Here is a 22,958-nt window from a genome sequence, read left to right on the forward strand (position 1 = left end):
GCCCTCTGGCATCCCAAGCCAGCTCTTAACCAACGCGCCACTCGGCCGGCCTGTTATGTGTCATTTTTAAAAATCTTTTAGGTGCTTTGCTATTTTATTTTTTAGATAATTTTATATTTAAAAAATCAAGCTTCAAAATAAGAATTTTAGCAACCAGAATACCACTTAGTATTTTATAAGGTAGGAAAGGAGTAAAGCCTCTGGCTAAAGAAAAGAATATTTGGTTTTGTTTAGTTTTTTTGCAGTAAACTTTTGATGGCTTATCAGGGAAACTTACTGAGAACTATTTACTGGTAATAGTGTTTGCTTTGAAGTGTGACTACAAAGGAGTAAAGCTTGCTTGCTTTCCCAGCCTCAGTATTACACAGTGTTAACCTCATGTAGTCACACTTTGCATGTGCAAAGCATTGACAGTTGCTAGGTTTAATGAATATTTCACAGTGATTAAAATTTAGAGATTAAAATATACTTTATGTTAGAGGTTTCCTTCTCTTTGCCTTAGCTCTGAAATGTCTCTGAAAAGGTCTTTCATTTAGATTATAATCTAATTGGATGGCCCTAGTCAGCCTTTTAAGCAAATGCTTAGGTTTAGAATGGCTGGTCAACACTTAGCCAGGAGGTGGGAGAACTCTAGGAAGAAAGACTGCATGTATTTATATAATACATCAATGAAGGATTAATCCCCTTAAACTTTTTCTTTCTGAATCTTCCTTGCAGATTAGATAGATATGACTTAAATGCAATTGTGTAGAGTTGTCTTTGGAGGACTTCTTTTTTTAACTTTTTAACTTGAATTAACAAACATGATTATATTTGGGTTTATTTTTCTTTTGATAAGGACCCTTTTAAAATGTAAGGCTGGACATAGTTTTAGAGGAGAATGGGTGTGGCAATGATCCCTTTTTCTTTTATGGAAATAGGGTATTATTTTAGCTTTATAATTTTTTATAAAACTAAGAATAAACTTCTGGAAGGTCCGCTCTTGTAGAGTGTACACTCTGAAGAAGCAAGTAGTGGCACTGACTCCTTTAGCTTTAAAAAAAAATTACTTTGATCTTAAAACTAGTTTTATTTTATTGAGGTGAAGTTCACATAACATAACATTAACCATTTTAAAGTGAACAAGTCAGTGGCATTTAGCAAACACCACTTTTATCTAGTTTCAAAACACTTTGATCATTCCAAAATAAAACCCTATACCCATTAAATAGCTACTCCTCATTCTTTCCCTCCCCAGCCTCTGGCAACCACCAATCTGCTTTCTGTCTCTATGGATTTACCTATTTTGCGTGTTGCATATAAATGGAATCATACAATATGTGTGACTTTTTGAGTCTGGCTTTCACTTAGCATAAAGTTTTCAGTGTTCATGCACTGTGTAGCATGAATCAGTACTTCATCAATTTTTATGACTGAGCACTATTCCATGTAGGTATGTGCCACATTTTGTTTATCCACTCATCCATTGATGGACATTTGAGTTATTTCTACTTTTTGGCTATTGTGAATAATGTTGCCATGAACATCTGTGTGTATTTGAGTACCTGTTTTCAGTTCTTTGGAGTATATACCTGGGTGGAATTGCTAGGTCACATGATATTTTGTGTTTAACTTTTTGAGGAAAACCACCAAACTATTCTCCATGGTGTCTGAACTCTTCTTACATTCCTACAAGCAATGTATGAGGGTTCCAGTTTCTCTACATCCTTGTCAGTACTTGTTATTTTTTAAATTATGGCCATTCTAGTGGGTATAAAGTGATACCTCATGATGATTTTACTGTGTACTTTTCTAGTGACTAATGATGTTACATTTTTTCATGTGCCTATTGGCTATTTGCATGTTTTCTTTGGAGAAATGGTGTTTGCCTTTTTGTTGTTGAGTTGTAAGAGTTTTTTGTATATTTTTGGTATCAGACCTTTATTAGATGGATGACTTGCAAACGATTTCTCCCACTTTGTAGGTCACCTTTTCACATTCTCAATAATGTCCTTTGATGCGCAGAAGCTTTTAATTTTGATGAAGTCCAGTTTATCTGTTTTTTCTTTTGTTGCTCATGTTTTTGGTGTCATGTCTAAGAATTTGGCATATCTTGCCAAATCCTAGGTCATAAAGATATTTACCCCCATTTTACAGTTTTAGCGCTTACATTTAAGTGTTGGTCTATTTTGCGTCAGTTTTTGTACATGGTATGAAGTAGGAGTCCAGTGAGGACTCTTATTTAAAAGTAAAATTTCACGAAACCCCCACATTGTACTTTTAATATCCCTTGATTAAACATATGTACATACCAACCAGAAACTGCTGTGGATTTTGTATTATTTTAAATTATTTTGCATTGTTTTAATCAAGGCAGAACTTACATACATTTAAAAAATAATGCTTGTAAGTATAATATATTTCTCAGTCTATGGGCTATATGTTAGTGATTACATGTGGATTCATGGATTTCCTTCTTGTAAACCTATGGTCCCCTGTGGCCTACAGATCACAGATTTTGTAGGGCAGCATCAGGAGTATCTATGATGATGGGAAGAAAAGGGATTAAGGATGAAGAAAAGGGCAGCATTTCTAAGGGCTCATAACTACAGAAACCTTCAGGGAGAGAGTGGAGATGACTGGAAGGTAGATAACTGGAAGTCAGCGGTGGAATCTGTAAGGGCTGGAGAGGAAGTAATATTCTCTTCCAGGCAATAAGGCTGACTGCAGAGTAGAAATTAAGTGCTGGGGGCGTGGAGGGGAGGTGAAGGGTAAGTTAGGAATATGGTTTGGAATAAGGATGGAGGCTCAAAACATATCACCCGAAAGTGATGGTTTAGGGAGCAGTTGAGGAGTTCTTTAGTTTGGGAAATAAGCCAACCCAACTGTACCCCCAAATGAGGAGTCCAGCTAATTTTGTTTAGCATCTGTCCCAGAGAGGGATAATGAAGAGGCACTAGGGAAATTCTGGATTTTGTTTCAGCCATGACTAGAATGCTGCTTGTTTGAATTAGTAAACTATATTCCATATCAATATTGTGTGTGTATATTTGCTTTTCTTTTAATTTCTTAATAAAATTTCCTAGTAAAAAAATTCCAGTTTTATCTCAGCTGAAAGCATGATGAAAAGAAATTTTTCTCCTCATGTAGATGAGAGAATTAGGTTCTTAGTGTACATGTAGAGCTTAGGGTGGTGCGTTGCATTGGCCTGTGGCATATGATGGAGAGGAAACAGGACACACGGAAGTCAGAACCTTGGAGGGGACATGTGGGGACTGTGGTGCCAGTCAGGGCTAAGAACTTCGCTCCCTCCCTCCAGCCCTCCACAGTGCGCACAAGCTCACCATAAACTTTTTTGTCAGTTCTGTGTTCAAAGGGCTTTCAAGAAAGGGATGAAGGAGAGGATAGATAGGACAAATGACCGTGTCTGAAAGGAAGGTAGAGATAGCGGCCACCGTTTTAGATGTCCTTCTGCTTTAACTAGGCAGATTGTCTACTTTTTCAAACAGAAATGAAAGCTGCCTTACAATAAGTGATTTGGAGAGGTATAAACAAAGGAGTCATAGGTACTTTTACTTCGGTGGTGTCTAAACTTTGAAATTGTATGAATGTTTTTGTTGGCTCTTTTTGTTTGTTTTTAACCACCTATGTGACCTCTGTGACGTTCAGGTGCTACTTGTGAGCAGTAGTCGCCATCCAGACCGATGGATTGTCCCTGGAGGAGGCATGGAGCCTGAGGAGGAGCCGAGTGTGGCAGCAGTCCGTGAAGTCTGCGAGGAGGTATGTACGGAGGAAACAGCACGCCGTACCCTGTAATCGTGAATCTGTCATGTCTGTGTAGTTCTTTAATTTGTCACCACTTACTGAATAAACATACTCATGATCACAGAAAGAAGGCATTTAACAGTTACCATGTGCCTCCTTGATTAAAGGGGTGATCGGGTTGTGACGTGGTAATGTTTACCAGGACCACTCTGTGCTGGGATAGGGCTCACAGCAGTGACTGTATCTAATTAGACCAGACCGCCCCTGGCGATTTCCCGTGAATCTTTTCCAGTATTGCCTCTCTTACCTGTGGCAGAAGATCAAGAATCGAATAGCTCATCAGTTCTAAGAAATATGAACAAGCAGTATTGTATAAATGGTTCATTCTCATTAACCTTTGGCTGAAGAGGAGGCATCCCTTGTTCTCCTGTGCTTCTTGGGTCCTGGCCATAGAACAGTCACTAAAGCAACAATTCTGTTAGCCAGAGCTCTTAATGGTGCAGCTAAAGAGATAATAGTATCTGTTTTTATTTAGTCACATGAGACTCAGCATTCATGTGTTGAGTTTCTGGACCATGCCCAGTATATCTTAGTAGATACTCTAGAATCCATAATCATAAGAAGTAAAGTCTTAGACCCTTAGTTCCCTTACTTCAAGAGCTTACAGTTTGGTTGGGGAAACGGAGAAAGAGATTGCAATTCAAACCAGGAGGAAGGAACTAATGTTTCTCCATCGCCTCTTATGGCGACACCTTGCTTTGTTCTGCTTATGTTATCTCACTTAGGACTCCTCAGTGGTGTGGGTTTTATCAGCCATTTACTTGCTCTTACCACATGGGTAGTGTTTACGATCCATTTCCTTGTTCCAGAGGGGATTTAAGACTGATTCTAAGGACATACAAGATAGCGCTTAGTACAAGTCTAAATTCTACATTTCTTTTGGTCTATCCCTTGCTGAAGTCCTCTTTGACTATTCTGTCCCTTGGAATACTCAAGGAATTCTTTCCTCACTCTCAGCTCATACAGACGGACATTGGCTTATGTCACTCTCAGGTTTATCATACAGTTGGTATCCATAACTAGATTATAATCTCTGAGGACAAAGATTATGTTTCCCATTTTAAATCCCCCTTTCTGTGCCTAGTACACAGTTAGGTGAACAGAAAGTGATTAATACAGGCTTCTGTGACAGATGGCACAATACAAGTCCTGAAGAAATATCCCAAATGGAAATTATCAGCGCTCTTTCTGGAGGATCCCAAAGGTTTGACTTTTGACTTAAGTGTGGTAGGACCAGTTGGTGGACCTAAACTGTATCCTTTTGATTTAAATCCATTTGGCTCCTGTAGGTTCTAAGGCATCTAAGGCAAAAGTGATGTTTGACAGAGTTACTGTGGCAGTTGTGGATTCAAACAGGTTGTCGGAAGACCCAAAATAGAGTGATGGTTCTAGAATAGAGATCAAGGAAAACATTCAGAGACCTTTTTGCAAAACTTGCTACTTGGTTTTAGGAGTTGGGGGTGGGGTGGAGGGGAACCTCTGACAGTTCTGCCTTTGTAGAGGACATTTGCATTAGGTCATGTCTCAGGAAAGCTTCTATTGTTGTTACTATTCTTTTTTTTTTTTTTAAGATTTTATTGGGGAATTGGGGTAATTGGAGGAGGGAACAGTGTTGGGGAATCGGGGAAGGGGAACAGACAGGTTGCTGTCCTTTTTTTGTTCTTCAGTCTAGTTGTGGAGGACGTTGCTTCACTGGCCCATGTTGGTATTATGATCATTGCGCTCTTCCATGCTGAGGCAGATTGGTCGCCAGCCATTGGACGGCCGCTCATGCTGGCTGCCGGCCACTCACGGTAGCTCACGGCAGCCCACTGCAGCCCCACTGCAGCCTACGCCATTGCCGGCCACTCTAACGGCAGCCCAGCTCCAGGTCAAGCTGTTGTTCATCACCTTAGCTGTAGAGGGCGCAGCATCACTGGCCCATGTGGGATCTGAACTGGCAGCCCTGCTGCTCAGAACTCGCGCTTCCAAGCCAACTCTTAACCAATGAGCCACTCGGCCCACCCTTGTTACTATTCTTGTTTTGAGTATTATGGTTGAATTCTCCCTGGGTTATACAAGTGCAGCTAAGATGTAGGAAAGTAGATGGTTGCCATAGGAAATGCAGGAAGGGAGGAGGAAAGGATATAGGACACCTTGCTTATCCTTTTGTTTCCTGGAAATTGCACACTATAGAAGGGAAAATAACGTGAAGTAGGAATTAAGTACTTGTGACAAGAGAAGTGAATGACGTAGCACAGGTAATTAAATTCACATGTTCAGTGTCTTACCTGCCTGCTGGCTTGAAGGGAATCCTCAGCTTGACATTAAATTCAGCCTGCCACTCTCATCCCCAAGGAATCCTGCATGACTTTGAGCACAATTCCCCTGCCAGTCAGAGAGTCTACCATACTCTGTACTTTATTCTAGCATTATTGAGAGGATAGAGACATATCTGTGGATTGCTTGGAGCTTTAGAATAAAGTATCAAATAAATGTTTGTATAAACAATAAAAATTAGAGAAATGTGTCATTACAAAAACAAACATTTCAGTGGCTTCCATCAAAATAAAATGGCAGGGGTGGTTTTTCCAAGTCCATGTCCATCAATAGAGAATAAGACTTAGAATCAGAGAGGATGTAGGTTGATGCTTTTTATTGCCCTTGAAAAGTAGTTTTTGTAAGCAGAAATCACTACTCGGGGGTTTATTTAGTTTTCACAGTGTTATGACTTCTTTAATGTACACATTCAAAAACTTAGTTCTTTCATAATGTGTATAGACCTGATTGCTCTGTAAGCGTAGGAGATTTTACTAGTCATTTTTAAGGGCCTTTGAATAATACGTAGACCAGATGTTTCAGGTTGCATTTGCAAATTTTATATATTGGATTGCTTTTTAAAGAAATTCAGTTGTCTGACTTAAAAAAACCTTATGAAGCTCTTCAACAAAAAAGTCCTGTGAATCTCATATATTAAACTTAGAAATAAGGAAGTCTTCAATTCTTTAAATATTCCCACAGTGTACACAAACTTAAGATTTTCAACTTAAAATTGCATCAGAAATAAATTATTTAATTATACTTCTAAAAATGAGGTTACAGTCTAATAGGCCAAATTCTTTTAAACGTGACAAAATATATCTGGTCCCCTTAACATAGAAATATTTATACTGTGATTTCGATTCTCTTAAACATTTCTATATGTCATTCTAAATATTCCCAGTATTGAAAGATGCTTACCCACCAAAGAAGCCGGCCCTCCCTGTTAAATGAGGCCAGGACTCTTGGGTGCCCTGATAGGAAATGCTGATTAGTTCACTGTTCCCGTCAGGACTCTATTACTTCACAAGGCTGGTGGTGGTCATGGAGTCCCCATGGGTGGGGGTGGGTATTGAGTGAGCAGTCTGTAGTTTCTGGCACACCTGGCTGACTTTGTGTCTCAACCTGAAGGTTACTTCTTTCATGAAGTCTTTATGATTCTACCTATAGATTCATTGTTCTTCCTGTGTTTCCATTGCAGTCGGTACTTCTAGCATCATGGTATTTATCATCCTTTATTGATACTCTCATTTGTCTTCTGTGTTCGACTTCACACTCTGTGCTGTCAGGCACCATTCATTCTTGCTCACTGTTGAATCCCCAGCGCTTGGCACATAGCAAGTGCTTAAGAAAATAAATTGTTGTGTCTTAAAATTATTGACATGACCACTAGAGCCGCCACACAAATGCAGTGGAGGTAGGCCCTTTCAGGTTGCCAGGAGTGAACATACCTACAGGTCCCTCCGTTGAATGAGGAAGAATATGACAGTGTCACAGCAGCTGCCCTGCCAATGTGTGCAGAAATGAACGTTGTGTCCCAGAGGGTGGACGACAGTGGAAAGCAGTGTGGCACAGGAGCCTGGTCATCGCCCCAGTGGCCCAGCCCTTCCCTCCCACTGTGGAGGAGCTGCCTTTCTAACCTCCCCTCAGCCTCTGAGCTCCTGCTTACCACTCTTTGTTTTGCGTTTCTCCAACCTTGTACACCGCTCCACCTGTCCGGTGACTATGTGTATCTCACATTCAGGCTTCCTGCGGAGGATCTGATTGGCTTGACCTAGTTACGACCTTTGGTCAGAGCTGCCGGGCCCCATCATCAGCTAATGGCCATTTTGAAGATTTTGATCTTACCTTTGCATCAGTTACTGATTGCTTACTTAGTCCTCTAGCTGTGCTGAGAGTGGCTACAAAAAGCATAGCAACCTGTGCTTAGGAACTGCCCTGCGGCAGCTTTACCAAGGGTCCTTCCTGTGTGTGTAGTGAAGAGATACCTGTTTACTAACACAGGAAAAGGTTTGCATCCCATCCCTAAGTGATCAAAGCAGATTATGAAACAGTGTTTATGACCTTAAACCATTTGATAGGGAAGAAATGTATATAACTATTTGTATAGAAAGAATAGATAACACTGCTTGTACACTTACTATGTGTCAAGCTCTGTTCTAAGCATTTTTACTTATGTTGCCCCATTTAATCCTCATGAGATCCTACGAGATAGAAACTGTTATCTACATTTCACAGGTGAGAAAAAACTGAGGTTCAGTGAGATTAAATTATTTGTCCACCTTGTGCCCAGCTAAATGTGCTCAAGTGCTCAAGGCATAATTTGAATCCAGAACATCTGGTCACAGCACCCACACTATTGCTGTGCTCCCTGAAAGGATGTTCCCCAAACGTTCAAAGTGGTTATCTTTGGGTTAGTTCATAGATTATCGTGTTTTCTGCATTGAACATACAGTTATTTTGTTACTGGAAAAATTTTCAATATAAACAAACAGGAATGGAGTGAAATTATTAAGTAGTTCGGCATGGCATTGGCAGAACTAGGCACCATTAACTCAGTCTGTTCTGAAGCTTTCTTCAATCAAGCTTAAAAATTTCAGCATAGGGGATGGATTTCATAAACAAATCTGTAGCACTTTAAACATTACCAGTTGCATTTGCTCAAATATTCCCTTTTGTAAGTTTGCCTCCATTTTTGAGTTCTTCCTAGTCAGAATCCTGTCATAGTGACCCTCAGAGGATTAGAAGGAGGAGGCCTTCTCCCAGGGCCAGGCAGGGGCCTTGGTAACAGTGCATCTGTAAGGTACAAAGGCTTGTGTGAGTCAGCCATGTGACGCTCTGTAATAAAAAAGAAAAGCTCCCCTTTGTGTGGTTTTCAGAGCTGTTCTTTCTTGCTAATTCACTGGGAAAGGTGAAACTGTTGGCCGACAGGGAAGAAAGAGAGAAGATGGACCTGAACCTGTTCTGTCTCCTGTTCATCTGTTATATTTCCAGTGGTTTTACCCAGTCTCACCTCAGCCAAACCAAGAGCACTGTTACAAAGATGCAGGACATCTGAAAACAGAAACAGAAGGAGAAAATCATGTGCATACCTTCAACTTCATTCTCTTCAAGGGTTACAAAATTGGATATGTTCTACCTTTGAAGAAATATAGTCAGCGATGATAATTGAGAATGTGTGGCCAAGTGCCATTTCCTTGTATCTGCTGTTTCATGTCTGGGCAAGGCCCACATCCATGGAACCACTTCTAGTATACGCTCGTATAAACTATAAAGTATTTGTGGGTAGCCTGATAATTAACCTGTGACATAGGCCTAGCATAAAAAAAAAATGTAGTTTGTTCTCTGACTTGCTCACTTGTGTCTTAATATCACATTTCTCTGCTACTCTTCTGACTCTTGCCTTGCCACCTGTTGCTTTGCCATATAAACTCACCATCTTGGAAATTTCTTCAGTTTAGGGGTGTCTCCTTACACTTCCCTGTACTTTGAGGCCCTCCCTCAAGTTTTTGATGCACCGTCTTACTTACATACAGTAAAAATTTCACTGCGTGTTTTACTTAATTCACCTCCATTTAAGGAAGTGTTTTGGATGCCCTTAATATAGTATCAAGGCTCGTGGTTGCCTCAAGAGTTCCGAGCTGCCTCGTAATTATCTCTAGCCTTACTAATCTTATGTCAGCCTATCAAGAATTTATTGTAACCCTTCATGATCTCATTTGTACTTTCACATAAGAACACGGAAAACGCCATAGTGAACTTAATCTTAAAAATCTATATCTTTTTATCTCAATTCCTGTACTGTGTGTTCCCTGTTCCTGCAAAAAAAATGGTCGTACTCTCTCGTACATGTATCATAGCAACCAGAAGTCCTCATAGGGCATCTCAGAACTGTCTCTAACAGGGAAGCCATTTTTCATGTCACTTGTTATACACAAGTAGAACATTTAAAAAGCATGTGACTACTTAGGAATAATTTAAGATACTGTTTTTTTGTTTGTTTTGGGTTGGTTTTTTTTAGATTTTATTGGGGAATTGGGGGAAGGGAACAGACAAGTTGCTGTCCTTTTGTTCTTTAGTCTAGTCGTGGAGGACGTCACTTCACTGGCCCATGTTGGTATTGTCATTGTGCTCTTCCTGGGTGAGGCAGTCACTCCCTGGCCACTGGATGGCCGCTCACGGCAACTCACGAAAGCTCATGCCCTCTGCCGGCCAGCCCCACTGCAGCTTATGCCGTCGCTGGCGACTCATGGCAGCCAAGCTTCAGGTTGAGGTTCACCATCTTAGCTGTAGAGGGCACAGCGTCACTGGTGCTCATGTTGGATCCAAAGCCGGGCCCTGCTGTTCAGAGCTAGCGTCCCAAGCCAACTCTTAACCAATGCGCCACTTGGTTGGCCCTACGATACTGTTTTGACAACCTTTTTTTTTTTTTTTAGCTAAGTGTTTAACTCTATTTGAAATGGAGAAAACAGTGATGGTTCTGTATGACTGTGTTATATTTTCATCTTTACTTTTTAGCCAAGTCTAAACAGTTGTGAATGGAAGGTTGGGAATAAGGTATCACAGAATTTATTAGGGAAATAACATGATTTTTTTTTAATCCAGAACTTTAAACACAAAATATATATCATAATATATTAAGAATATTTTCAATCATTTCAATATGATAAGTAAAATGGGAAGTAATGCTGTAGACCAGGGCTCTTAAGCTCATAAGTTTGTAGGGAAGTGGACAGTCAGTGGGCAGTGTGCGTGTGTCTGACAAAGTAGGGAGGGCCCAGCAGCCAGTAGTTGCACATGGCAATTAAGACCCAGTGTGGCTGTCACACAGTCCATCCCCTAATAGCTCACACATTTCTGCAGTGACTTAGTCCATTTTAAAAACATCCTATAGCTTTGTTCAGTTTTCTGATGGTGTCTCAAGTAGGTCCCTTTAGTTTTGCATCAGCAGTGATAGAAGCCCTGATGAGGATAGGGTACAGATTAATTAAAAACAAAAACAAAACGGTTCACAGATGAACAGAAAGCCATGCAGACCTGGAGGGAAGCACCAACTCTTCTCAGTGCGGGAGGCAGGCTTAAGGGAGACCCTCGGACCATCACCAATGGCTTCCTTATGAGTCCTGCAAAACATGTACAGACCGGGCAAGTTTAACAGGAGAAGATGAGTTTCCAGAGATTGTTTGCATATTCATTGGGACATCTGTTGTCTGGGTTGGACATATGCATTGGACTTCAATGTGAGGCTTTTAATATGTATATCCTGTTATTAATAAAAAAAATTATCAAAGTGGTTGAATCCTGTGAGACTTGGCAAGTATGTGAAAATCAAGTATACTTGACTTTTCATCCTCTTCTTTCCATGTATCTTTTATATGAAATAAAATCATTGAATTGATGGTTCTCAAACAACAACAAAAAGATGCAGTGTGGCTCTGATGTTTCAAGAGAGACTTGAAAGCTCGATTTTCATATGAGATCTCCTGATCTTTCATTGTAGGCAACTAATTTTACAAAGTTTGTTAATCAGAAGAGTACATGCATGTAGATTAAAAGAAACACTAGTAGTAGTACTAAAAGACTTATAATGAGAAACAACCAAAAGATGTGTTCTTAATTAGGTGAATGAGCTGTATTCCAGATTTTTACTTCTTTTGAACTATAAACTAAGCTCCAACCTCTTGGAAGAACATAGTTTTATTTATTTATTTATTTTATGTCTCCAAATGATAAGTGAAAGCAAATAAAGCTTTTTAACCTTGGGAATATTTTACTGTTTAATGGAAATGTTAATATGAGAAAATATATCCAGATGTAAGTTACTGTAAATCAAAAGAGCTCACAAATCAATGCCATTTGTTTGTTGAAAAGCAGGCTTTATTTAGATAGCATTCTCTGAATTTCCATGATTTAATTTTTAAGGAATTTTAAATTACACAAATACAAACTGTTAGTAATTAATGTATATGTAAGGCTATATGCACCTCTAGACTTATCTTAAAAATAGGTGCAAAAATAGGGGAAAAAGTTTTTCTATATGTTTGAAATTTTTTAAAATAAAAAGTTGAGCAGAAAATAAGCATAACTACTTACTATGTGCCAAACATTTTCAAGATCTTGAGGAGGAAACTATGAAGTGCAACAATACGGTGGACGCCACTTTCCCTAAGACAGATTGTGTTTTTGTGTCTTTAGTTTTTGCTTGATAAAAAGACAGATATTTTTAGCTCCTTTGGTGACAGGATTATAAAATGTAAAAATTACCATGTCTCTTAATACATATGTGATGATCTTATTCTGATGATTTATTCTTTTTACATAATTTAATGGGAAATGTAGCTTAGCAATTAAAAAATTCAGGAAAGCCTTTGTTCACCTAATATGGATATACATTTTTATGTGTGGAAACATCTTTATTCTGCCCTCCTAGGAAAGCATATACACAGAAACAACAAAAGAAGTTAAGAGCTTTTCTTAGGAAAAATAATTTTGAATGTATAACATGACCAGAGAAAACCTACCAGGTCTTTGTTTGGAAGCTGAGGTGAGGTCATTTTATGTTACAGGACAGAATGAATCCGGCAGTTCTCTGGCAAAGGCCCTTAAGTAAATCCATATTGAAGCTCTTGTTTTGAGTAGCTGAGAACTTAGAAAGGGCCTTTCCTCTCAGTTACAGTTCAGGGATAAAAGGAGACCTTGGCAAAGACACTGCCTCCTATGAAGAGCCTGGTTGAGGTGCTGTGATAATCCCTGTGCTCAGCTTTTGCTCTGTGCTCATGTGGCTGAGGGTGTAATTCAACTCTGCCCAGAGCTATGAGGTCTTCTTTCAGAGAAGGGTGCCTCTCCTCCAAGGCTGTTACGAAGTGGCTTAAATGGCTGCTCCTGGGTTACTTTCATGATTACTTCTAGTCATCCTTAAAATGGTTGAGAAGTTCTACGAACGTAACTGTCATTTTAGCTTTTACAAAAAATACTTAATTAGATAGATATTCTTGGCTTAATGAAAAGTGGTATTCAAAATGTTACTACATATTTGTGTTAGTAACCGTTTTTAGTTTAAATATATAGGTGCTTTTAACTAGGAATTGGTGTTAGAGTTGTTTGTAAAATTTTTAACCTTAAAAATATAAACAGTATAATCTGAATAGGGCTCTTATTCTGAGGGCTTTTAAATTCTCTTTCTAGCACATAATGATGCTGTTGGTGTGGCCAGTTTGATTACTTGATTAAGCTGGTGACTACCATTGCTCGCTTTTTTTTCTGAGTATAAAAGTAGCATATTCCTAGCAGAATGAAAAGCCAGAAAGCACAGAGGTGACAGGGTATCGCCATAATTCCATGGCTGCTTATTTTTCCCTCAACTTTTTAATCGTGAAATTTTTCAAACATATAAGAAATATTTTAAAATAGTAAAACAAACACTGTATACTTTCTTGTAGATATACTATCTGTTGACTTTTTTGCATATTTGCTTTATCTCTCTATATGCATACATTTTTTTGACTATGCCATTTGAAAGTAAATTGTAGGTTTCATGACACATTGCCTCTAAATTCTATTCTTTAGCATGCATCTCTTTAGAATAAGGCCAGCCTTCTAAGTAACCCGTCATACCATTTTCACACCTAAGAAAATTTATAATTCCATAATATCATCTAATACTTACTCCATTTAAATATCCCCAATTATGAAATGTCTATTATATGTTTCCTTATCATGACATAATGTAGGTTCACAAGTTACAATTGGTTGTATGTCTTTTGAAGCTATTTTATGATAGAATCATAATCCCAGCCTTTCCACGCCCTCATTTCCCATGAAACTGACTTTTTAAGAGAGTTCAGGGTAGTTATCTAATAGACTGTCTCACATTCTGGGTTTGTTTGATTGTGTCTTCTTGGTACACTTTAACTTATTTCCTTATCCCATGTATTTCTTAGTCTAGAGCAGTGCTGTCTAGGAGATATTTATGAGGGGATGGAAATGTTCCATATTTGCACCGTCCGATATGGTAGCCACTAGCCATATATGGCTATTTAAATTAATTAAAATTAAACAAAATTTGGGCTGGCTGAGTGGCTAGGTTGATTAAGAGTTGGTTTAAGAACGTGAGCTCTGAACAACAGGGCTGCCGGTTCGATTCCCACATGGGCCAGTGACACTGCACCTGAGCTGAGCTGTTGCTGAGCTGCCAACAGGTGGCAGGATGGCTCAGCTGGTGTAACAACAAGATTGCCTGTTCAATGGTGGGCTATGCCCACCCGTAGCCAAGACTGAACTTGGCACCTTGAGCTGAGTTGCCACCCAGATGGCTCAGTAGATAGAGTGTGCACTCTTAACAACAAGACTGCTGGTTCAACTCCCGCATGGGATGGTGGCTACGCACCCCCCTGCAACTAAGATTGAACACAGCACCTTGAGCTTAGAGGCCATGAGCTGCTGACAGACGGGAAGCCAGATGGCGACTGGCACCCTCCACAATGAAGATTAAAGAACAACTTGGCTGATCCCCTTCCCCAATTCCCCAACACTGTTCCCCTCCCCCAATTCCCCAATAAAATCTTTAAAACAAAACAAAAACATTAAAATTTAAATGTAGTTCCTCAGTCACTCCAGCTGCATATTAAGTGCTCATTAGCTATCTCTATCTGTGAATAAATGGCCGCCATATTGAACAGCACAGGTCTAGAGGCTTGATTAGATTTAGGGTGGACAGTTTTGACAGGCGCTGCCCTTCCTAATACTTAATATTAGGAGGCAAGCGTCAGGTTACTTTGCCATTAGTCATGAAATATTTCATTAGGTAACAACTGACAGATCTTTCCACTGTAGAAGTATATTTCTCCCTATGCAGCAAAATTGGTAAGTAATCCATTGAGCAATTCTTCTGCACTGTATGAATATCCTGTCTCCAAGCAAGCTTTCAACTAATAGTTGAGCATTACTGATGATTCTTACCAAATCATATAGTACACTAGAGACTGCATAACAATGATTCTTTCTAACTTTTTTTTTTTAAGATTTTTATTGGGGAATTGGGATGGGAACAGCGCTGGGGAATTGGGGGAAGGGGAACAGACAAGTTGCTGTTGTCTTGTTCTTCAGTCTAGTTGTAGAGGACGTTGCTTCACTGGCCCAAGTTGGCACCATCATTGCGCTCTTCCCGGGCGAGGCAGATCAGTCGCTGTCTTCTGGACGGCCACTCACTGCGGCTGCTAGCTACACACGGTAGCCCATGGCAACCCACTGCGGCAGGAGCTGCAGCCTATGCCGTCGCCAGCGACTCTCAGCAGCCCAGCTCCAGGTTGAGCTGTTGTTCAGCATCTTAGCTGTGGAGGACAGTGTCACTGGCCCTCATATGTGGGATCCAAACCGGGGCCCTCTGGCTTCCCAAGCCAGCTCTTAACCATCGCGCCACTCGGCCAGCCCTAACTTTTTTATTAGCTGAAATTCTTCTGTAAAGGAAAGCTCTCTTCTTCTTCCCCCTTTGCACACACGTGTGCACTCACGCACTCTCTATCATTTTAAATACCCCTCTGGACTCATGGATTTTTTTTTTCAGTGTATTATAACCACTTACAGTCTTTATTCTCATTGCTTTAATTGTCCCATATTTGGTCAGTGTGCACCCTTTTACTCATCCTTGTGTACTTTTGGCATGACCTTTTCATTGTTCGAGTACTTCCTTGCTCTGTAATGCAGTAGGATATTCTAGGCTCACCTTGAGTTTTCCTGTCCCAGACCTATTTTCAAGCATTTCTCCAGAGAGTTCCCTTTTAGTGGAGAATGTTATTTAGAAACCAAGGTTAGGGTGCTAGGTGTGTGCCCACTGCTAGGATGTGACTGCTCCTAGGCCCTCTGAGCGGACAGCAATAGAAAGCAAAAAGAAAAATCATGATTTCACGTTAACATTTCCATCTCAAATTTAACATGAAAAGGGTTTTTTGTTTTTGTTTTTAAGATTTCATTGGGGAATCGGGGAAGGGGAACAGACAAGTTGCTGTCCTTTTGCTCTTCGGTATAGTTGTGGAGGATGTCGCTTCACTGGCCCATGTTGGTATTATTGCGCTCTTCCCGGCTGAGGCAGATCAGTCGCTGGCCATTGGACGGCTACTCACGGCGGCTCTTGGCAGCTCACACCGGCTGCCAGCCACTCACGGTACCCCACTGCAGCTCCCCTGCAGCCTATGCTGTCGCCAGTGACTCACAGCAGCCCAGCTCCAGGTCGAGCTGTTGTTCACCATCTTAGCTGTAGAGGGCGCAGTGTCACTGGCCCTCATGTAGGATCCGAACTGGGGCCCTGCTGCTCAAAGCTGGTGTCCCAGGCCAACTCTTAACCAATGCACCACTCGGCCAGCCCAGCGTGAAAAGGTTTTATCTTAACTTTTAAAATATTTGTATCTCTTTTCCTTTAAGATACTGGTTTTCAATAACATGATTTGCTTTATCATTTTATAAATAATATGGATATATTTGCATTATTGATATTATCTGGGGAAGCATTATATAGCCTGAGGATGTATTCTAAGCTATTAATTGTGAACTAACTGCTTTGGGGGGGGGGGGGTGCGGGTACTAGTAGGAGTAGAATGGAGTAGCCCTTGGTACTATTTTCAATTATTTAGGGATTGGATCTGAGTTGCTTTGAGTTGGTGGTAAATGAGAAGACAATATTTAATAGCAAACAGTTGGCATCAGCTGGAGGGTATACTTATCTTCTTTTTGTAAACCTGGATTATAGTTCACATTAGGTAAGTGTACCTAATATACCCCTTCTTTTACCCCATTTGGGGGTCCCTTCCAGACACAGAAATAGTAAAAAAAAATTAGTAAATACAACTTAAGAACTTGATTTTGGGGCGAGGGGGTTGTATTGCTCCTGTGTAGACCGTTGACCTGTAGGTGCCCTTTATTATGTGGGTTGATGAGGTATAGGCATTATATGGCGGACTCTTGTATGCTCAGTTAACCGTCCTCCTACATTTGCAAATGATTGCTTAGACCAGAGTGGTTCTCAATCTTGTCAGACTTGATACCTCCTTTGTATAATTAATAACTAAATAAATATTCTTTTAAATATATTTACTTATTTTTTATATTTATGTATTTATTTTTATACAAATAATCTCCTGTATTAACGTTCATAGGCTAGAAAAGAATTGAGTTCTAGGCTCAGATAGTTAAAACCAGGTTTCCCACCCACACAAATGTGTGGCAAGATTTTGAAAAATCACACCAAACAGTTTTTGGGTGAAACCATCCTTCCTATTGCAGGATGCCTAGCACTCCTGGTGCCTTCCTACTAAATGCTTGTTCCCTCCAATCATCGTCATAACCAATAACACTCTCATAGATTTCCGTAGTGTGCCTTGGGGCAGTCACGCTAGTGGAAAAACTATTTAGAATGATCTGGGAGCTTCTTTTGTCCCCCAGATCCTGGGTGCTTAGTTACTCATGCTTACTTAGTAACTTGTTAAGCTCCTGCTGTTGGCTCAGTTAGGGTGGAGCTAGTGTCCTGAACATGGCAGATGGTGTAGAGGGAAAGAGCAGGTCGTGAATACAGCAGGATGGTGGGGAGCCTGGCTGGCCTGACAGAGGAGGTTCTAGGACCTGAGGACATGGGTGAGAATAGCTCTGCACAGGAACTTACACACTCATGGAGGGACAGGGAAAGATGGTTGTGGTTGTTCTTCCTTAGAGGCTTTCCCACCTCTAAGTGGAGAGGAAACAAGGAAAAAAAAAATCCATCTCACTACTCATCAGATAAATGCCAGTTAAAATAAGCTGGTATCTTGCTTCTATAAAATTAGCTAAAATTTAAAAAATGAATTCTGTCGATGATGATGCAGGGGGCAGCCTGTATTAAGAGCCTCTTGGACATTGTATGAGTCATTCCAACTGTTTTCCATTTCAGGACATGCCACACATCTGACATAATAGATGTGGTTGCCTCCAGCCATGATAGAAAGCCTGCCCTATCCCCTTGCTACTTCAGCTCACCTCTTAAGTTTTCAGCTCAGTCACTGCATTTTATGGAAGCTTTCATGACTTTCCAAGCTGATGTGTATAAGTGCTTTTTCCACCATCCCATTGTAACGTAAGTTTCAAGTATTTTTCCCTGTATATTCTTATTCAGTGTGAACATTTTGAAAAACAGGAAAATAAGAACAAACTTAAAATTTTCATCTTTCCTGTTAGTAACATGTTGGTGTATTTCCTTTGTTTTTGACTGTCAGCCTCCCTACTTGACTATAGGCTTCTCAACAGTGTCCTCAAATATCAGACATGAATGTGAGCTGGGAGGTCCGTGAAAAATATAAAATAGGAAAGAGTAGGAGGCAGAGGTTTTCTGACTTTGCTCTTTGCTGTCATTTTCTCTTATCTCAGCCCCGCTCCCTCCTCTCTCACCACAGGCTCGGAGACCTTGACCAAATCGGGTAACTTTCTGTGCTACTTGGTTTACATATTAGCCCAGCATTTTCCTTCCTAAGTGTCTGTAGAGAAATGCTGTTTCGTGGGTGCTAAGAAGCACGTACAAAAGGTTCATCACAGCTTTATATGTAATAGCAAAAATTGGAAACAAAGTGTTCATCAATAGGAGAATGTACATCAATTATGGCATGTTCATATTATCTGTTATCATCTAGCAGTTTAAAAATAATAAAGGAAATCTACAAATCCCAATATGGGATTTAAGATGTTTAGTTAAATGAAATGGCAACTATGATAGATTTGTGTAGAATAAAATGTCCTAAAACATTTGTATGTGTTCATATATAAGTAAATGTTTAGAATGAGGCTGGAAAGGAAGACAATAAACTGAGTAGAGTGATTACCTCTGGGGAGGGAAATTTTGCTATATGTAAATATTTTTGGTTTGTTACAACCCCATCATTTTTTTCAGAGTCTGGGCAGAAATGGGAAGTCATCAAGCAGTTGTAAAAGTCAATATTTAAAGTACTTAGTGGCATAGTCCCAATACCCCAAGGAATTCCAAAGGGATATATTTGCTCTCAGAAAGGTTAAAATTAGAATTGCTGAAATTCTGTTCTGTATTGTCTTTTCCTTGGGTGCAAGGAAATGAAAGAAAAGCCATTTCTGGGGCAGGTGGCAAAGCTTCAGTTAGGTTTTTGTTTTTGCTTTTGATGCAAGTTTATTTTTAGCTTTGAAATCTGCTCTTGCTATTATTAGAATTTTTAATTTAAATTAAAATGATTGGTGAAGATAAGGTATTTGGGAAAGGGCTGATCTCTCATATGGAGATCATTGGGACAGTTTACTATGTTTCCAGATGACCAGATTAATCTTTAAAGGTGTATGAGTAGAATAATACATGAAGAATCATCGAATGTGCTAATCAGCTTGAGAACTAAAGAATATCACTGTTAGATTTTTTTATGTGAGTTCTTTTGTTGGTGATGCTGACAATTCTGAATTTAGAAACTGTCAGCTACTTATTGCTGCCCAACAAAACCTAAAGCGAGAATAATCACGTTATCTCATTGGTTCTCTGAGACGTGAATTCTGACAAGGAACAACTGGGATGGCTTGTGCACGATGTGAGACCTCAGCTGGAAGAATCAAAGGCTGGAAGTAGAATACTGTTGGGAAAAAGCCCTGAATAACTTTTTCTCCTAGGCTTCTAGGACTCCACACTTTCCTGATTTTTCTCTTGCTTCTGTGTTGTCTTTGCTAGTTCCTCCCTTAAGGCTGAATGTCCTGAAGGTCAGTTCTTTGTCTTTTCTTTCCTTGTCAATGCCTAGACTACTCCTTGGTGATCTCCTCCAGTCTCAAGGCTTTTAAATATATTGGGTTGTCGGAAAAGTCTTGACGCATTTTTGCAACGAAAAACAGAAAAATACGTCATGACTTTTCCAACAACCCAATAGTAGGTAAGTGGTTGGATTAGTGGGTAGGTAGGTAGAGGATGGATGAATGAAGGACCCAGCCTTCATCCCCAACCATAGCTCTCCTTAACTCGACTACTTGGCATTTCTATATGGATGTCCAGTAGGCTTCTGAAACTTAATATAATATATATGAAACTGATAGGGCCGGCTGAGTGGCTCAGTTGGTTAAGAGCTCGCTCAAGAGTTTGAGCTCTGAGCAACAGCAGTTCAAGTCCAGCCCGAGCTGAGCAGCCGCTGAGCTGCCAACAGGTAGCAGGATGGCTCAGCTAAAAAAAAAAAAAAAAACCTGGGGTTCCACTATCTTCTCCCAAACCTGCTCCTCCGGTAGTCTTCCACATCTCAGTGAATGTCAATGAATGTCAGTGAATGGCAACTCCATCCTGTCAGTTGCTTAACCCAAAAAACGAGGAGTTACCATTGATTTCTTTTTTTTTTTTTACTTTATTGGGGAACATTGTGTTTTTTGGGGGAACAGTGTGTTTTTTCCAGGACCCATCAGCTCCAAGTCAAGTTGTTGTCGTTCAATCTTAATTGTGGAGGGCACAGCTCAGCTCCAAGTCCAGTTGCTGTTTTTTAATCTAGTTGCGGAGGGCGCAGCTCACTGGCCCATGTGGGAATTGAACCAGCAACCCTCTTGCTCAGAGCACGCACTCTAACCAACTGAGCCACCCAGCCGCCCCCTGATTTTTTTCTCACACCCGATATCTAGTTTATCTGCCAATCTCGTTGGTTCTACCTTCAGAATACATTTATCCAGAATCCGACCACTTCTCTATCACAACCACCATCTATCACTACCACCTTGGTCCAAGTTACCGTCACCATGATTCCTCAGCCCAACTCCACCCCCTTACTCTTAACCCCTTCAGTCTCTTTCAACACCCTGTTAAACTAAGGTAGATCGTGTCACTCGAAGGCTTTCTCAACTGAAGCCCTTAGAATGGCCTGGAATCTGACTCCCTTTGGGACCTCATTCTCACTCCTCTCTGGTTCAGGGTGCTCCACCTATACTGGCAGCCCTCTTACTGCTCCTCTGAAGCCAGGCCCTTTCCACCTCAGGGCCTTTGTACTTGGTATTCCTTCTGCTTAAATCACCATGGTATTGACAGTCTTAGACATTGAATCCTGCTGGGTTTTCCTAATGGTTTATATAGTAATTACCTTTTATTGGTGAAGAAATGCCATGGTGTTGAGGATGGGAAATTAACAGTTTAAAAAATAGATAAAATGTATGCATATGTATACTGTAAGTAGCAGGTCATTTACATCTGTGCCAAAGGAAATACCTTTTCATCCATCTGCCTGTCCTTCTTGCTTATTTGGATCTCTTCATACTGAACAATCCTGCCCTTAAGATGAGGTGGCAGTTGTTAAAAGATTCCTTGAATGCCACTAAAATTTTCATTCCATTTGGCTTGATTTTTGTTCCTCTTTGCTCCCTTTTGGGGTTGAGAAATGACTGAAGGGCATAAGTGGGCAGCTTGGGATGCCATCTGAACAGCCTGTTCCATCAGTTGAGAGACTTGGTAGAGCTCCATATCATGCCCTAGAACAGATAGGGTTTTGGTTTCAAAGTAGGCCATAAAAATACTCAAAAGTGCTAAGCTTTTGAAGTCGGTTTTTAGAATGGAGAGTGAGGCATCTAAAGAAGGGAAGAGTATCATTTTCAACCAAGAGCTCCTCCATGACGTGCTTTCACTGAGATTTATGAGAACTGAAAGAAAAACCAGCACACATTAGAATGGCTAAAATAAAAAATGCACAATACCATTCAGCTGCAAATGGAGAGGGAGAAATGTAATTGTAGTTTCTTGCTACTTTCAAATAAACTGTTCTCTCTGTTGAGTGAATTGAATATATGACATATTAAATGTTTTGGTAAGAGCAAGATCACCTTTACAGTGATAATTGGCAAAATTGAATTTTTTTGTCATTTCAAACTGAAATTGCCAATTCTGCCTTTAAAATGAAAGTTAATTATTGTTGAGAAAGTTGAGGGCCGGCCGAGTGGTGTGTTGGTTAAGAGTTGGCTTGGGGAGCTCTGAGCAGCAGGGCCCTAGTTCAGATCCCACATGAGGGCCAGTGATGCTGCGCCCTCTACAGCTAAGATGGCGAATAACATCTTGACCTGGAGCTGGGCTGCCGTTGAGTGGCAGGCGACGGCATAGGCTGCCAGTGAGCTACCGTGAGTGGCCGGCAGCTGGCGAGAGCTGCCATGAGTGGCCGTCCGATGGCCAGCAAGCGATTGCCTCACCCAGGAAGAGCGCAATGATAATACCAACATGGGCCAGTGAAGCGACATCCTCCATAACTACACTGAACAACAAAAGGACAACAACTTGTCTGTTCCCCTCCTCCAATTCCCAAAAAAATCTTAAAAAAAAGAAAGAAAGAAAGAAAGAAAGAAAGAAAATTGAAAGGCCTATTAGGTAAAGAACATTAGAATCACTGAAGATTGCTGGACTATCTTTTTTTAAGCTTTTGTTAACCTCCGTCCCTTGTCCTTTCTAAAGCTGGTCCTTCATGCTGATTTTTCAGATTCTCAGCTGGCCTAGAAGGCAGATTCATGTAAGACTCCTTCACTAATTGCAAATTCAAAAAATAATTTCAAGTTCCATTTATATTTTTGGCATTGGGTTTATTTAATTTTTGTTGTTGCCCTATTTTTTTAATGCTCACAATTGGGAAAAAATGCCACCGCCATAACCTGCAGTGTCTTCTGTGGCATATTTTGTGAAGTCGCAGAAAGATTGAAGTGGGAAGGAAACTACCTTATTTTTAGATTCAAAAATTTTTTTTTTCCCTGGAAACTTTCAGGATTAAAAATTTCCCCAATATGGGCCGGCCAAGTGGCGCGATGGTTAAGAACTCGCTTGGGATGCCAGAGGGCCCCGGTTCGGATCCCACATATGAGGGCCAGTGACACTGCCCTCCACAGCTAAGATG

At 40.4% G+C, this 22,958-nt stretch overlaps 1 protein-coding gene across 1 annotated transcript in view; it reads left to right on the top strand.

Moving 5' to 3' along the window:
• Window positions 1-22,958, top strand: part of NUDT3 (nudix hydrolase 3) — a 134,404-nt gene that overhangs the window by 74,441 nt on the left and 37,005 nt on the right. The window contains exon 2 of the mRNA XM_019660876.1: window positions 3,649-3,759. Coding sequence (XP_019516421.1) covers window positions 3,649-3,759 — 111 coding nt within the window. The remainder of the gene's footprint in view (window positions 1-3,648; window positions 3,760-22,958) is intronic.

The sequence above is a fragment of the Hipposideros armiger genome, unplaced genomic scaffold (assembly GCF_001890085.2).
Source record: "Hipposideros armiger isolate ML-2016 unplaced genomic scaffold, ASM189008v1 scaffold_331, whole genome shotgun sequence".
Taxonomy (NCBI): domain Eukaryota; kingdom Metazoa; phylum Chordata; class Mammalia; order Chiroptera; family Hipposideridae; genus Hipposideros; species Hipposideros armiger.